This window comes from Pelecanus crispus, chromosome 2 (genome assembly GCF_030463565.1).
Source record: "Pelecanus crispus isolate bPelCri1 chromosome 2, bPelCri1.pri, whole genome shotgun sequence".
Lineage (NCBI taxonomy): Eukaryota > Metazoa > Chordata > Aves > Pelecaniformes > Pelecanidae > Pelecanus > Pelecanus crispus.
The window spans coordinates 175,889,031-175,906,615 of record NC_134644.1 but is presented as its reverse complement, the minus strand read 5'-3'; the positions used below and the strand labels follow the sequence as shown (position 1 = coordinate 175,906,615).

Genomic DNA, 17,585 nt, shown 5'->3' with positions numbered 1-17,585 from the left:
GGCTGGGCTTGCAGAACCCCAGCGCCCGCCAGGCTGAACTGGGGACAAACGCCCAGGGATGGGCTTTGCAGTGCTCGTCCAGAAAGCAACGGACTGCGTTGGCTGGTCGTCCAAGCCCAGCTGGAAAACAACAACCAGCAGCCCTTTATGAGCCAGGCAGGAGATGAGCGACCAGTACGAATTAGCCCGGTTAACGGGAATTTGGTGTTATTTACCCTGTTGACTGTGCCGGGAGGGGGAATTTGCCCTCCTGCTGTGTTGGCACAGAGCAAACCCAAGCTGAACAGCTAAGCTGTCAGCAGCGCGGTTTCAATGAAAGCTCACAAAACCACCTTGCTGACCAGCATCTGATTGCTACGGGGGAATGCTAAAGCGCTGCCTTTCGTGTGTTTACTGTCAAATGCTAGCTCATCCAATGGAAGAGCCAACCAATGAGCATTTAATCATGTTTTAATCCATTTTGTAACACGACCGTGGGGCACCTCCCTTGTCCCAGAAGTAAAATACAAAAGCCTCTGGGACTGTGCGCGTTCTCTGGTTACATCAGAGAAAAAGGAGGAAGGAGACAAGGTACACAAGAGGTGTACAAGCCTGCAAGACTCACACACAATGTCTAGCCACTGTAAACAAAAATACCCGCATAAGAAAGCCAATGAAAGGGCAAAAAAAGCTTGGTTAAAAACAGGAAAGGGAACAAAGCATGGAGAATGCCAGTAATTGCAATACTTCTCTTTCGTGTCTGATTCGAAGGGAGCACAGAAGGAACAGCCTGGGAACTGCTGAGCTGTGTGCGTTCGGGACGTGGTGGAGAAGCTAGAGCAGACAGGTAGTGCCTTAGGAGCACACCAAGGAGCCCAGAAGAAATGAGCTGCAAACAGAAAGTCATTCTGGTGGAGAACGTGAATGGGAATAAAAGAGCATGTCACCGCATGAAAAAGGACAAGTTTCTGCACTAACCTTTACCGCTCGGCTGACGTCACCTCCCTCCCCAGCAGCGAGAACAAGGCAGAGGATTGTTACGACTGGGTAAGATCACGCAGGATTAAAGGATCCTTGAAATGGAGAAAGTAGCACAGGGAAAGCGGACCTGAAGCAAAAGGCAAAACAGTCCCTGCACATCACCCACACGAACTAGAAGGGTAACGAGGAGGACGCTGAATCCAGCACGCAAAGTCCTGTTTGCTGCCAGACCCACAGAACGCATGCTAAGAGGACTTCGCTACCTGCTTCCAGCGAAGTTTATCTATCAGTAAGTTATGCCACCTTAGTTCAATTTCCTCTTGCTTTCACAAGCATCCTCAATTAAAACCATCTGGGATGCCCGACCTCCTATGTGGAGCACAGAGCAAAGCCTTACGGTATTAACCTGTCTGATCAGCTGAGGTCAGCAGGTTCACCAGTAAACTCATCCTGGAAAGTTAAACAGCAGCAAACAAAAGCCATAAAACCAGTAAGGGGTAGAAAAAACATAGATAGCGTGAAAAGAAAGAACGAAGTCCTTCAGCTGATCCCCTCTGCTCTGGAAAAGCTCTTCACAACAAAACACACTTCAAGTCCCAGTCTCCTGGGAGAGCTGGCAACAACGCAGCTTTTAAAAATAACTCTGGTGGCAAATATTAAATAGTTGGATGCTTTCCAAATAATCTTTCACAGAACTGGTTATCCTCACTGCAAACTGCAAACATAATTAATACCTAAAAAAAGGGAACTCCCTTGTACTTCAGTGTATTCAAATACTTAGATTATTTTTTGGTATTTTGTCTTCATTTTCTGATCTGTGGGAACCTATAGCAACACCTCAAAATCTCCCCCTCTTGCAGATTTATTAATATCACTTTATTTTCTTTAAATTCTGCTTCAGCATTTCTTTTCTTTCTTTGTATTATAGTTTCCCTTTTTCCTTTCTTTCATCCTGCTGGTTTTAGAAGTTAAAGCTCATAGTTCAAGGGCTCTGTATCACTACACATTCAGTCATTAACCCTTTTACTAAACAAGGTGACCAAAAGGGGAGCAATGGATTATTTCAAGTGAAAACGCAACCAGCCCTGTTCTGGCCACCAGCAGCTGCGCCGGAGCTGCCAGCACTGCAAAGCAGAACGCCGTGTCAGCGGCAATGGCAGTTCCACACGGAGAAGCAGCTCTAAAATTCGGTCCCGTGAACCACAGAGGAGCTTTGCCACAGCAAGCACGCGCTCTCATCCGAAGCGAAAGGGCCATGAGGAATACCAAAGGCATCCCAGAGCACGCTCGCTCCAGGACACTCCTGCAGAGCACAATGGGCAGAACCGACCGGCAGGGACACCCAGAGATGGACGGGAGGGATGCTGGAGAGGTTGCTTAAATAATAGCCTGAACCTGGTCTATCTTACCGATGAATGCGGTGGTACCGGTGCTTGTGAACAGCAGAGTCAACAAATATCTACTGGTCGTAACAGTCCCCTTTCCAAATGGATGAAGGTTTTGCAAAAGCAAAGCAACACGTATAAAACCAGTCTGTTCTTAGTAACCAGGTGCTAGGGTTCATTCAGGAATCTGTATTCAGACAAGGAAAGTTGCAAAACTTTTAACATAAAGCAGTAAACCAAGTTTTTTTCTTCCTTGCTACTCTTTACTCCACAGGGTGGGTGGAAAAAGTAAACGAAGTCATCAAAAAACCACTGAAAAAAACGTACCTTCCTACATGGAAAAGTCTACAACAGCAGCATTCCTTTGCTGCACTTTCACACTAATAGCAGGGAGAAAAATGAAAGAGGCAGAACACGGGTTGTGCTGACACCGAATGTGGAGTCACCGAAGGATTCACATGACTGTTTCTCCACATAAGTTGCAGAAATACTGTAAGTGCTTTTATTTCCTGAACTGCTCATGGAAATCTGTGACTTCATATCCATCATGAATATATGCATCAGAAATAGGCAAAGGGAGTTGTGAAAGGAAACCCTTTCTCCTTTGGTGGGCATAGCCAGACCCAGCACAGCACTAAGACCTGGCACCGGGGCCACGGCGCATCTTAGCTGTTGCATCCGCACCTGAGACGTGGTGTAACGACGCACAGTAGGGTCGTGAGCCGCTGCTCTGTGTTCTCCCAGTGGAGTACGGCCACAACGGCCATGCGTAAAACCAAAGGTGTGGTCCTTGTGTACATGTAATTAATACAAACGCATCAGCAATTGTCATAACCCGCTTCTGAGCCTCTGCTACTGACCATCGCTGTTTAAGCATTAAAAGACTGTATGGGGTGTTTGCCTCCGCCCGCTTCAGCCCTCCAGGCTCCGAGCCACGTGCCTGGGCTCTCCCTGCCTGCCGCAGAGACGGCAGGTCACCGGCAGCTCTCCCACCTCTCCAGACCCATTCTCGAAACGGCAAGACCTTAGGTCAAGCACAGCACCGTGGGTCCCACATGGGACTCGACTGTTCTGGTAAAAGCAAATTAAGGAGAATAAATAATTATAATGAATCATCAGGATAGCGAGGCAAAATCCCTAGTGGTAAAAACACTTGACGTGCTTATGGCAATCAGAATGCGTGTTAAAGAGAAGGGCTGTTCATTGCTGTTAGAAGATACTGTATTGACAGCTTACAGACAGCAAAGGGTGTTTTTAATTCCCGGTACGTAACTAAGCGTCTACGGATTTGCAACAAACTAGTCTCTTACACAAAACTTCCTGCACTTACATTTGCAATCTAGGCAGTGACCACTTCCCTGTGCAAGTTCATGTGCGTTTTGTCACGGCAGCTTTACAGATCCTGGACCCTGACACCTGCACTTGCTAAGCCGGCCGCTCTCCGTCGCGTCCGTCACCTGAACGCTCGCTTCCCCGGGGGCGTGCAGCCCTGCCACGGCACAGCAACGCGGACCTGGTGAGCAGCGGCAGGCCTCTTGTCTTGCCAAAGATGTGGCTGCAGCACCGCAACTCATGGCTGTGATGTGTGACTGCATCACAAACCACTGAGACTCACGCGCCTTCCTGCCACCGCCTGCTGTCCTGCAATGCTCAGGAAAGGCCAACCCACCCTTCCCACCGCTCCAGCAAGAAAAACTCCCTGCAGATGGATAGCACGGCACAATGACCGATTACCAAAGCGTCTGCATGGAAATGTCGCTGCCGGGGCTGCGCTCCACGTTTATTTTCACTTCGCCCACGTGTTGCACAAAACTCCAGGGGCCAGTTCCAGCCACTGCAACACCACTCCAGAAGCCTCCCTTGTCAAAATTAAACGTTAAAATACACATCATTAAATGTCACCATTAGGTCAAAATAGACGGAGACTGTTCAATAGAGAAGTGGCCTCCAAGTCATTTCTTTGCGAAGGACAACTAGGGGTTTCAGGCTGTTTTGGTGGGTCACAAATTAACACATATCATCCCAGAACTATGTGAAAAAACATAATGCAACTACAGGTCAGATGTGATTACATTACACGGCCTTAATCCAGTACCTACACCAAACGTTTCCCCCCTGATGCTTGTTTCCACCATACGGTGGAGGTCATTTTAAGTCTGTAGATCTAATTACAGGAGCATCAGGGTATTCTCAGCTAAAAACCTAGTCTCTGCACAGCTTTCCTCACCTCTTCAGCTGTCCCACAGAGCCGCCCTGGCAGAGAGACCACGGGAGAGGCAGAGGTCCGTCTGTCAGCCGCGCCTGTACCGTTACCCCATGCCTCACCTGCGGCACGGAGCGCACACTGCAGCGCCTGTACCAGCAGCTGAAGCTTGGTCAGGTGCAGGGCACAGACAGAGGGATGACCAACGATGGGCACCAGCAAAGCCAAAAAAGATAAATGAAACACCACAAGACAAAGATCCTGCTGGCTCCGACACCTCGGATGTGCCACACGGTGGGATCTGATGCTCCGGGAGCACCAAGGACAAGCAGGGGAAGGAGCCACGGGATTTTGAACATGGCATCAGGTCCTGGCACTCACCATGTGGCAGGCACGCTGTGGGACACGGCTCAGGCACCAGCCATGCGGCAAGGCCCTGATGCAGAGATGTGGGCAGAGGCGGTTAAGGTACTGGGAACGGGGACGCGAGGGTGACTGACAGAGGGACACGGGAAGGGCAGGTGCTGATGGCACCGACATTAGCAGGTTACCAAGATCTTACCAAAGCCCAGACTGGGAAAACGGCCTAAAACATGGGCAGCCTGCAGCCAGACTAGAGCACTATGGACTACCGACAGGTCCTTAACAGGTGATGGTGGGAAGATAAAGAACAGGGTTGGCCTTGGATGGGCCCTTTTACCCTTCAGAAGCTGACAGTAGCTGTGGTGTCTCTCTCAGTGCTGTCCTACCCCTGCCTGGGGTCAGGATTCACCCACTGACTTTGGTCGCTGTTCCTGGGTGCCCTGACAGAGGCAGGGAGACTCAAGCCCCACTTCCAGGGGAGATGCTCATTACACTGATACGGGGGACACAGCTGGAAGAGAGAGGGCAGGGGCTGGTGATGGCAGCGCTGCAAAACCCTGGTGGACACGCTGCAGGAGGGCTGTGCTGAGCCCCTGGGCTGGGAAGATAAGCCAAAATGGTCCAAACCCCCTTGTCTGGAGAGGAGGAACTGGGTTCTCCAGCCTTGGAGGCAGTGGCGCAGGGGCCAGCGCCCGCCACCACCATGCCCCACGATACAAGTCCTCATTCCTGCAGGAGCTGCCCGGCCAGCAACCCGCAGTTACCGACCTGCCACCCGCACTGCTGCCAGCCGGCACAGCTCCAAGTCCGAGCCTAGAAAAAGCCTCCAGGACTGGGCTCGGCGCTGGCTCCAGCAGCACCCGGTCTCCTTCCGACAGGGCCCACGGGCAGGCTGCGAGCGGCTGGCCCAGCACGGCTGGTCCCTTGGGCACCGGTGCCCTGCACTATGCACTGCACACCCGGGGCTGCCCCACTCCCTGGGGCACGGCACAGCTCCCCGCACCGGGGCACAGGGCACCTCGCACCAGGGCACAGCAAGCCCGGCTCCCCGCACTGGGGCACCCCGCACTGGGGCACCTCGCACCGGGGGACAGCGGGCCTGGTTCGCCGCACCGGGGCACCCCACACTGGGGCTCCTCGCACCGGGGCTCCCCGCACTGGGGCTCCTCACACTGGGGCTCAGTGAGCCCAGCTCCCTGCACCGGGACACAGTGGGCCCAGCTCCCTGCACCGGGGCACCCCGCACCAGGACACAGCAAGCCCGGCTGCCTGCACTGGGACACGGCAGGCCCAGCTCCCCGCACCGGGGCACCCCGCACCGGGGCATGGTGAGCCTGGCTCCCCGCACTGGGGCTCCTCACGCCGGGGCACAGCGGGCCCGGCTCCCCGCACCGGGGCACCCCGCAGTGGGGCTCCTCGCACTGGGGCTCGGTGAGCCCAGCTCCCTGCACCGGGGCACCCCGCGCCTCCGGGGCTGCTCTCCGCATTGGCCTCCGGCCGCGGCCATCCGCTCGCCGCGGGCACCTGCGAGAGCCGGGCGGGCAGGGCTGCCCGTGCCCGGGTGATGCGGTGGCGCCGGTCCCAGCCCCGGCCCCGGCCGGCGGACACGGTCTGGCGGCGCCGCCTGCCCCGGGGCGGGCTCCCGCGGGGCGGCCGCGGGCGAGGGGCAGCGCTCGGTGCCCCGCACAGCCCGGAGCCCCGCCGGGCCCGGCCGCGGCGGCGGCGGCGGCGGCGGCGGCGGCGGCGGCAGCAGCACTAGCAGCAGCAGCAGCAGCAGCACTAGCAGCAGCAGCAGCAGCAGCGGCAGCAGCAGCGGCAGCAGCGGCAGCATCCGTCCCGCAGCGCCCCGCGCCCACCTGCTCGCGGCGCTTCTGCCAGCGCCCGCAGGGGCTCTCCTCCAGGATCTCGCTCTCCTCCTCGCTCTCCTCCTCCTTCTCCTGCGCCAGCCGCGCGTCCGGCTCCGGCACCGCCATCCCCGCCGCGCCGAGCCGGGCCGAGCTGTTCCGAGCCGAGCCGGGCCGAGCCGAGCCGAGCTGTTCCGAGCCGGGCCGAGCTGTTCCGAGCCGGGCCGAGCTGTTCCGAGCCGGGCCGAGCCGCTCCGAGCCGCGCCGCGGGCTGACAGCGCCTTGCGGGGCCGGCGCGGTCTCTCCGCCCGCCCCGCTCCGCTCCGGACGTGCGGCCGCACACGGCCCGCCCCGCCGGGAGGGGCCCCGCACGCCCCCGGCCCCGGGATGCGCCGCCGGGACACCGCGCCCCGCCCCGCCGCCCCCCGCCGCTCCCCGGAGCCCCCCGCCGCCCCCCACCGCCCCCCGCCGCTGCCCGGAGCCCCCCGCCGCTCCCCGCAAGTCCCGCTTTCCCCGCAGGACCCGGCGCCCCCCGCCGCCCCCCGCACGCACCCCTGCACGGGGAGGCCCCGGGGCTCGTCCCACCCGCCCCGGAGCCCCGGTCCCCAGGCCTCGCCCACCCGCCCCGGTGCCCGCCGCACCCCGGCCAGCCGCCGGCCGGCCCTGCCCCTCCCCCTCCCCCTGCCCCCGCCCGCGCCGCTGCCGCCCCTCGGGGCCCCCCCGGGCCGGGCCGCCGCGGTGCCCCGGGGCTGGCAGCCGCCCCTCCCCGCGCTCCTCGCCATCCTCCCGCTGCTCCGCGCTGGGTGCCGGCGGCTGCACCCCGGGCAGCGCAGCCAGCGGGGCTCCCGTGCCCGCCCAGCCACTGCGCACCCAGAAACCGCTTCACCGGCTCCCAGCAAGACGTACTACAGATGTCCTCATTCCTCGGGAAAGTTTCTGGCTCGCTTTATGTTTTTTTCCCCTTTCTGGCTTTCTGCAGTTCCTTTTAGCCTGTTCATTAGTTGTTCCACCCTGCTTCCGTATAAGCACCGGCGCCTGCTTGCTGCGCTGGGAGACGTTCTCTCCCTCCAGACCATTACTTCTTTCAGCCGATGTGGTTACCCGAGAGGGACCACAGTGAGGGTGGCTGCTGGCCGAGGAGACGCTGATGGCGCACACCAGGTGTTGCACACAAACTCCCGTTCCCTGAAGCACAGAATAAACGAGCAGGAGGCATTGAGGCATTTGCTCCTGTGGGCCAGCACCAGGTCCTGCCTGGCAGCTGACTGGGCTGCTCTGAGCGGCTGCCCTGGTGCTGGCAGCTGCAGCCCCGCGGCACTGCCGTGGGCACTGCCAGGGCCTGAGCTGCTGCTGCCGGCTGCCCGTGGCATACCCTCGTCTGAGCCCACCCGGGTAAATCCCGGCGGAAGGCTGTTGGCTGTCAGCGTGAGCCCTGCGCTGGCCTCGGCAGACCCGGTCACCGCCTCCTGGGACTGCGGAAGCACATCCCGGGCCGTGGCCATCTCCAGGCACGCACACCGGTGACACCACCCTGCTACCGGTCTGTGAGCCGGGTGCCACAAGCTCCCATGGTGACCTTGTCCCGTGCCTACCAGATAGGACTTGCAGGAAAGTAAACCACTGGTTCTTATCAAAGTGGAAGGCAAAAGTTCAGCTGGGAATAAGTACAAGGACAAGGAATAAAAAGCTTGGAACCAAAGATAAAATACACAGCACAGTCCAGGCGCCTTTCCTATCTGCCTGCTCTCCGCAAGCCCCATGGCACTCCCGTGACAGCCTCCATCTTCTGCGGACTCTGGTTCCCTGTTGCAGCTCTGCCAGTCGTCTGCCAGTTCAGCTGTACCTGATGGGGGGATAGGCTGCACTGGGGGTGATCTGCCAGTTTTAACAGCCACCCCCTGCGAGTAACAGCTCTGTCCAAACAAGGAAGATAGGCCAAATGTACATCAAAAGAGATTTGGACGAATAACTGCCCAAAAGGTAAAAAGCAGTGCTCAAAAACACTGAAGGCAAGAACCTGAGCAGAAGATACGTACCGCCCAAGGATGATGAGGGTCTAAATGGAGTCCCTGGAGAGAAAAGACTATAGTAAAAAAGCCAAGTTTGTTCTCTGCTGTAGCGTTTGCTCTGTAGGAAGCCTTTCTTTACAGGACAGTCAGAGGAATTGTGTCAAAATGAGGTGACAAAAGAACAGATGATCTAACGAATCAATAATATGAATGGTGACAAATTGCCAGGCTGAGATATTTGCCCAGGAGGTTTGGAGGAATGCAAATGTTAAATGGCCAGAGAATATAATGCGGTACCTAAGGCAGGCTCAGTACCAGGCACTGCTTTTCAACGCGCTCATAAACAATCCAGAAAAGGGATGAACAATGAGTTGGCAGAGTTTGCTGATGATACCAAACTATTCAGGACAGCCAGCTCTAACGCTGTCTGTGAAGAGCGGCAGAGCCTCTTGTGACACAGGAAGGGGCATCAAAAGTGTGGACAAGCTTCCACATGAAACTAACTACCCAGCTTGGAGAGCAGCGGCGGGGCCAGGGATACGCAGGCTGAGAGCAGCATGAACGGCACGGAGAGAGCACGTAGGAATGGTTGGCATTCACCCTTTCATGCCAAACGGTAGTTGGGATGCCTGATGAAAAGGCTAGGCAAGAGCTTGAATGGGAAGTAATGAATGGGAGTAATTTCTTACTGAGTGTTTCTTGGGGTAAAATGTTCGTGGGTGACACATTGTGGAATTCATTGCCATAGGGTGTTTACAGTGGCCAAAGTAGAAAAGGATTTTAAAAACCATTAGGCAAATTTGTGGGAGAAAAATTGATTGAAGGCTATTAAACACAGGGACGCAGATGTAGCCTCTGTCTCAAGAGGGCTCTAAGCTGTGGATTGTCAGAAGCTGTGAGTCTGCAACAGATGAAATATTGCTCGGTCCCTGCTCTGGTTCCTGTGCTCTTCCTCTTGGGATCCACTATTAGCAACTTGCAAAAATAGGATGCAGGGATACGCAGGGCTCAGATCTGACCCAGAGGAGTTGCTCTCACGCTGTCTGCTGCTCCATGCTTTCTGGGAGGAAACACTTTTGGTCTTCACATGTTCTTTGTGGACCTCTGCTGTTTCCATTTCACATGTGCTGGACGTGTCCTTAGCTGGATGTTGCTGTGTGCCTGGACTGGCCGCACTGTGCATAGGCAGCTCATACGCAAATCTTTAAGGTCCTTTGAGGCATACAAATTGCATCCAGCAGCATGAATTGGCTAGGTCCTAGATCTCTCTGTTCAAACTCAGTCGCACTGAGAGCCGTGTTCTCAGTGTGACACCCTTGACTTCTTTGGACATATTACAGGAATGACAGAGGCAGAGGTGATGCAGGATCCGTGGATGTTCCCACAGCAGTGATCGTCCTCTGGATCATCACCGCACCCTCATCGCTGTCCAGACAATGCCCCTACATCCCACCACCTCAATGCCTCCTCCACACAGAATCACAGAATCATTTAGGTTGGAAACGACCTTTAAGATCGAGTCCAACCCTAACCCTAAACACTGCCAAGCCCACCACTAAACCATGTCCCCAGGCGCCACATCTACACGTCTTTTAAATACCCCCAGGGATGGGGACTCAACTACTTCCCTGGGCAGCCTGTTCCAGGGCTTGATAACCCTTTCAGTAAAGAATTTTTTCCTAATATCCAATCTAAATCTCCCCTGGCACAACTTGAGACCGTTTCCTCTTGTCCTATCAGAGTAAACTTCTTTATCTGCCTCTGTGACTTCCGCTTCCTTTACTAGATAATACAGAGTAGAGCATATTTGTCTTGCCTGTTCATTTTCCTGCCTGTTCATGACAGGCGTAAGTCATACGGTGTTTCATTTGCCGGTTGTCCTGACTGTCACATAACAAACAAGCAGGAGAAACTTGGTCCACACTTTTGTACGGAATGTGACCTCCTGAAACAGCTGTCTGCCCTTGGCTGCGCTCGAGGGTTCAGACCGTCAACCATTAGCTGTGAAGTCCAGCACTCACCAGTGGGCAGGGCAGCACAGGCACGCTGCATGGCGCTCGCACCCCTTCCCCGAGGCAGCTGTCACCTCCCAGCCCGCCTGTGCCCAGGAAGCAGCAGGCTTGTGCCCGTAATTCATCTTTTCTACAGCGAGAACGGAGCTCTGCTGTCCTGCTCGGGCTCAGACAAGCAGGCTGTGGTAAAGCAGGGGCCCAGACCTGGGCTTCTGCTGCCGAACACGGCCCATGGGGTGCTGCTGAAGTGTAACACAGAGGCCCTCATCACCTCCACCAGAGCAGGCAGGGCTCTGCTCTGTGCATGCATTTGGAGCCCAGGTCTCTGCCGGCCTGGAGCCAGGTGCTCTGCAGCATAACCCTGCCCTTCTCCGGCCCCAGGAGCCGGCTGCCATTTCCTTCACCAGCCCCCAAGAGGCAGTTTCCATTGGGGATCCCCTGGTCTATGGCATGCTGCAGAGAGCTTCTGTCGGTCTTTGTCCTGTCCCTCTGCCAGGCCTCTCTCAGGTTGGTCCTGTGCTTTGTCTCATCTCATCCTACCACCAGTTTGCAGTCACGGGCCCTGGGGAAGGTCTGCATGCGCCCTGCAGCACAGTGCCACGGAGGGATTGCTGCTGGCAGGACAGCTCCCGTGGCTTGCTGCTGCCTTTAACGCCTTTCCTTGAACTCATCTTTGGTTGTCCTGAGCAAAGGAACACCTCCGGAGTGCCTCCATTGCCTAAGCAGGTTAGGGATCTCAGGCAGGGAGATAATGGGGTCTAAAGGTACAGGCTTTGGTTTCTACTCAGGCTTCCTGCATGCGGGAGGTGAGACAGGAAGGATTTGGTGCTCGGGGTGAGTTCTCCTTTTCCACTGTCTGTAAGGGCAAACGGACCAGCTCTGCTCAGCAGTCCCTGGGCAAGGGGGCACTCGGAGATGTGGAACTGGGTCTCCTCATCCAGTTTCACCGGGTGACCTGGGCGCTGCTACCTCAAGGATGTGGCTTGAACTGCACTGCCATGCTTTTAGCCGCAGTATGACGGGAAGAGTGCAGAGGATCCGAAAGCTGCTTTACAGCGTGGCAGTCCTGAGGGGTTTCTCTTGCGGTGACATGCAGCTAGCCAGGAGCTTCTTTTATTTAACGTGGGTCCCAGGTATGTATCATTTTGAGTGTGCTCCGACTTCAGATTGCCAGAGTCCGAGGGGATTTTTTAACCCCTTTCAGGGTTAGTTTGCTTCTATTCCTTTCCAGAGCGCTCTGCAGGATCTGGGTTTTGCAGGAGGGCCCAGGTGACACCGTGCGCAGTTGGGACCGTCTCTCCCCGCAGAAGCAGGGCACCTGCATGGTGCTGCCCAGCAAGCCAGCCCCAGGGCCCGGGGAACGCTGGTGTTGATGGTACGGAGGTCTGGGCTGAAGCTCTCTGTCTCCCTTCCTCCCCTCCCTGCTAAGAGGCCCCTCTTGGCTTGCCGTCTATTTTTATCTGCATTTGATGGATAGGGCTGGGATATAATGACGTCACATGTTTTTGCACAACTTGCACTTTGTTATGGTTTAAGGTTCGGTCTAGGTGCCAGGCTGACTCTGCGAAGCCGACAAACATCTTCCCTGCTGCTTTGTCTTCTTTCAGCACATTTGTTAGTGGTTTCTGCAGGGCAAACATGTGGCCAGCACATAGCTTCTCAGGAATCTATTTGTGTTTACTGAGTTAATACATCGGGCTCTAACGGCCCCTGTTCTGCAGCTCCCCACATACGCCCTTCACAAACACATGACCTACACAAGTGTGTAACGTGCTGGTGTCAGCATGTAATTCAGATGTGTGAATTCACAGGAGGGCAGGACAGCATGCCTTTAATGCTGCAGGATGAGAGCTCCACTGGGAACAAGGCAGAGCAGTTTCCTGAAACTACTTCTTACAGCTATTACTGCTGAAAGCATCTCCACTGTCACCCCTGGGATGGCACATACTTCTGCAAACATCTCAGGGCAAAAGTCAGGCCAGAGAGCTTGGTGAGGGGATGCAGACTTTTATACTGCCTAAGCCCTGCTCATTCGAGCTCTGCCTATATTCCCAGTGGCAGCTCCCACACCGCGCAGGAAACACGTATCCAGCTCTTCCATAAGTGCTTCCACAAGTGGAAAGCAAGCCAGCATGTGTAACAGTGCACTGCATAAACAGAGGTGAAGCTGACCACAGGAACAGGGCGCAGCGTGTGGGTGTGTGTTGGGATGAGGGCATTTGCTGTAACTGGTCGCAGCTCAATGCTAAAAATGGGACGGTTTGAATCTGCTTGGGAAGGCTCATCAGGGGCATGCAGGGGACAGCAGCCAGGCTGATGTGGGGGGCAGAGCAGAGGGAGAAGCTGCTTGCAGTGGATGGGCGCAGCGTCTGTGTGACCATCTGCACGTGTGAGAGCACGGCCGAGGGCTGCAGGACAGGCTCTGGGTGCTGGAGGAGCTGGAGCCAGTGGTCGGAGGCAGAGGGGCATCGCCGGGAGGAGGAAGGCATGCCGGTCTCACCGGAGGGGTGGAGGGCGGGAGCCCAGAGCTGTGGCACGGAGGGGCAGCAAGGGGTGACGGGGAGCAGGGTCAAGGGCAGGGATGACAGAGGGAGGTGGGTGTCAAAGCCCTGGGAGCCCTATCAGTAATTGCCCTGCAAGAGCGAGCTGTCAGAGCGGGTGAGGCTGCTGCTCTGACCGGTACTCCCACCAGAGAAGGCTGATTTTATTTTGTTCATTGCTTGTAGCTGGTCATGCACAACGGGCGCCTGGTTTATATCAGACCTCATTGCGGGCTCTCCCTTTCTTGGCAGGCTCCTGCAGGCAGCTGGAAGGGCTCAGTGCTGCTCCACAGCCCTGGCAGGGGACTTGATCAGAGTTTCCTGACGCCTGGCCTCTTTTGCAAAGAGGGAAGTCTGGCTGCAGGTAGTGCTTTCGGCAGAGGACAGCATGTTCAGTACAGCAGCACACCCTGTGCTGTGCACGGCCGAGGTGGCCCCCAACCCCAGTGTTTCCATGTCCCGGCCTCCTGCGTTCCGCTGCCAGGGTATTTCCTGCTCTTCAGGCCGTGGTTTCCTTTTGTAAATCTCAGCCGGTTCCTTTAGGTCCCTTCCCTCTGCAGCCCCACTGCTCCCCAGGACATGCGGCCTCCCCAGAACCTCCTTGATGAGCCCCCCTTGTCCCTGGCCGGCTCCAGGCTCTGCCCCTGCTCTCAGATGCTGGTCCTGGAGGACGCTGGCGGATGCAGGCGAGCAGGGACGGGCAGTGTCAGTGGCTGAGCAGGGGTGAGGTGTGTGGGCAACGTAAACAGCGCAATGAAATGCTTCAGCTGCTGGGGCCCTGCAGCCAGTTTGCATTTCTCCCCACCCTGCGTGCCTGCAGCCCTGCAGCCTGTGCGGGGCGAGGAGCAACCGGGGTGGCTCCAGCCCGGAGGGCTGTGGGGTGAATAACCCTATCTTTGCTGTTATAGCAGTAAGGAGTGAAGTGTAGCTTGGGCTATCACATTATAGCTGAGGAGTTCCCTGTTCCAACAGCCTTTAAACACTTTTTTTGACCTTTTGTTAAGAAAAAAAAGTAGAGCCAGTTAAGTGGAAAATGAAGCAAGGCTTTCATCGTGACAGTATCTTTTGTTCCTTTTTCTCTTTGAGTTAAAAACTTGCAGTAGGAGATAACAGACTTTCAGCTGAGCATAAAGATGATGTTAGCTGCCATCTTTGGGGTTTGGGGAAAAAAGTTAGTGGAGATACCCTGGCGCTCTGTTGCTAACCCCCCCGGTTTATGCTGTTAGGACAAAACCAAGACAATTGCACACAACGGCAGATCATAACCGTAGCAAAGACAAAAAAGCAACTTCTGTCTCCTGCAGCAGCCTTGCTGTTGCACAGATGTAGACACATCTCGTCTTATCTGCTGCTAGGAGATTGGATTGTGCTGAAAGGGGAATGATAAGTGAGAATATGGGCTCTAAAAGCCAAATTAATTTAATATTTTATCAATGACTTTGTCATAAAATATCAGGTGCAGGTCAGTGAGCTTAGCTAAAAGGTGAGGTCGTGAAATGGTAGAGCAGAGGGCTGGCATTCAGGGGCAATGGGTGACATTGAAGGCTGAATTAATAGTCATGGGAGGAAATTGAATGGTACAAAATGCAAAGTCATGCCCTGGAGTCACTGAACAAACATTTATGCCATAAATTAGGCCCCCAATTTGGAAGTGATTAAACAGGAAAAGGCCTGCATGCATTCAGCAACCTCAGGATGAATGTAGGCTGCCATGTAATGCAGCCACGAAGATGTGGTGCATTCGTAACTCTGTTGGGATGTATTTTCGGAAGAGGCAGATAGTGCCGGTGCTGTTGTACAGAGCATTATTTACAGACCATGCACCAGCCATGCTAAAAAACATTAATTCATTGTAGAAAAGGTGCAGAGAAGAGCAACTGAGATGACTGAGGGAATGAGGAGTGGAGATGAGAGCAGCCCCGCTTGACAGCTTGGCAAAACAGATGTTGAGGGGGGATAAGATTGCCCAGGGTAGCTTTATCAGTGAAAAACACTGGAGCAGATGTGCTTAAGCTGGTGGATGGCTTTTGCATAAGAGAAAATGGGTCTGAGCTGGCTGAAAACCAGGAGGACATTTCTAGCTGCTGGAGGTGGCAGACTGGAATGAGTTCCCAGAGCAGAGGTACAGGGAGCCTGCCAATTTTGCAGGAAGATTTCTATGGGAAACTGCTGCCCAGCAGGGAGCAAGCATACTGACCCAGGAGCGCCCTGCCAGTTACGTTTGCTTTGTTCGGGTGGGTTGGTGTGCTCCAGCGGGGGGAACGGCCCTGGCTGGCTCTGTGTCCCACACCTGAGGGCACTGTCATGGAGGCCTATGGCCCCCATGGGTGGGGAACACCATCCCTCAGCAGGGAAAGCTGCTGTGCTGCGGGTGCTCTGCCTGCTTCCCCACTCGTGGCTGTGGCTTCACCTGGCCTGTGGGCACAGCGATGGGTTTGCTGGTTTCCTGTTCCTTTTCCAGCAGGTCAGGTCCCGGGGCTTTTGCTCTCAACCCATCTTCTCCCATGAAACTGAGAAGTTACCCAGTATATCCACTGTGGTGCGGTGTTCCCGCAGGGACTGGGCAGCAGGCACAGACTGCCTGACCCTTTCTTTTCCCCTGTTGCCCCCAATGCCTCCAAAGAGTATTCGGATACTATTCAGATGCATTCAGTTATGCAACCAGCTTATAACTATGCAAATGTATGCAGCTTTTCCCTTACACAATGTCCTGTTTTCTTTCAGCTTCTTTTTTTGAAATTCAGCACTTCCTGTGGGAGTGCAATCTGAGTCCTGAGGAGCCATCTGGAACCCTCCCAGCCTCGGATCCCCAGGCAGGCTGGAGCTGGCACCAACTCCTTTCAGAAGCCTCGCCACCCTGGCTGCTTGAGTCCTCCTGCCCACCACCCTCTGCTTGCCTACGCTATCCAGGCCCCTCGGTCCACCCTAGAGCCAGTGGCACAAGCTGGTGCCACCTCCCTGCAAGAAGCAGGAACACAGAGGGGTGCTGCATCTGCATGGCCTGTCCAACTCCGTAACCTGGCACCAGCCAACAGCAAGTGTGTAGGAAGCAGTGCGAGAACAAGGCAAGCATATACCAGCACTTCTCTGCTATGTCCTCCCAGGCCCCTGGGGTCTGTGTCTCTGGGAGCTACTGAAACAACGATATCTCTTGTTATTTAGTAGCCCTTGATGGATTTTCCTCCATGGCGTACTCCAAATGCTTTTTGAATCCATAGAAACTTTCAGCACCTAGAACATCCTGCAGCAGGGAGTTCCCCAGCTCAGCTACCCAGAGTATGCAGAATTACTTCCTTCAACCTGAACTGGCCTCGTGCTAGATTCCGCAGTAACCCTCAATCCCTGAACTGGAAAAGATGGTGAACACATCTCCCCACCACCAACTACTATGCCATCCACCTTGGTCATCTTTCCATCTGTGGAGTCTACTAAGTCCTTCCTCTTTCCTTCCCTATGTTTCATCATTCTTATGCTTCTCTGAGTCCTCACAAGATGGGACAATGAGATGGGACAATGAACACCTCAGGAGATGGTAGTCTATTCTCTGCTCCCTTCTGAGTAATTTCCAGCAATGCCATTCCCTCTGTGGAGCGGAGTGGATAAGTCTGGGAAGTCCCCATGCTGCTGCATGCCCATATTAGCCCTGTGTTGGTCTTCTTGTTAGTAAGCTGCCACTGATGGAGTGGCTCTGCTGCACCTGGGACTGAAGCGTCATGTCTCATGGGAACCTCTGCCAGCACCTTCCTGTGCCTCCCCAGCAGGGATGGGTGCTCCTGCCGCAGGCCATGCCCCAGGGCTGCGGGCTCTGTGTGGCACGCAGGGCTCCTATGGCCGTCCACATGTGTAACGTGAGGGTGGCTGGGATGAGACCATTCAGCCAGCCCCAGGGACAGCCCGTGTGCCTGGCTCTCCCGGTGCCCTCGCATGGCTCCAGAGCTCTGTGCACGTGGAACCCTCTCCAGAGACACCCACAGCTGCGGTGGGCACGTCCAGGGCTCCCCCTTAGCCTCTCCCTATGGCTGGTACTCGCTGTGGCTTTGGCCATGTACCAGCCACAGCACGGGCAGCGTGCCCAGCAGGATGGCTGACCCTGCCTGCAGCTCTCAGCATCTGAGCAGGCCCCAAAAACGTGCCACCACCCCCTGGGGCAGTGTGACCTGGCGGCGGGGCGCATCCCTGGGAAGTCTGTCCCTGGCTAAAGGACTGGCTTGCATCCTCCCTATCCCGTTGTGAGTGGAGAGCTGACGAGGCAGCGGGCATGGTGTGGTG

General features: G+C 55.6%; 1 protein-coding gene and 1 long non-coding RNA gene across 4 annotated transcripts in view; one reads left to right on the top strand and one right to left on the bottom strand.

The window, feature by feature from the left end:
* The window catches only part of NRBP2 (nuclear receptor binding protein 2), a 29,093-nt gene extending 22,209 nt beyond the window's left edge, over positions 1–6,884 (bottom strand). For 2 of the 3 annotated variants that reach the window (XM_075728126.1, XM_075728127.1), the window contains exon 1: positions 6,768–6,884. In XM_075728126.1, coding sequence (XP_075584241.1) covers positions 6,768–6,884 — 117 coding nt within the window. Of the gene's footprint in view, positions 1–5,248; positions 5,394–6,767 lie in introns of those variants that run through there. The other variant, XM_075728128.1, reaches the window with a different exon arrangement.
* Positions 6,885–15,346: 8,462 nt separating this feature from the next.
* On the top strand, positions 15,347–16,856 carry LOC142593011 (uncharacterized). Its single transcript, XR_012830865.1, has 2 exons — positions 15,347–15,438; positions 16,041–16,856. It is a non-coding gene; the product is annotated as an uncharacterized LOC142593011 (long non-coding RNA).
* The last annotated feature ends 729 nt before the right edge of the window (positions 16,857–17,585 follow it).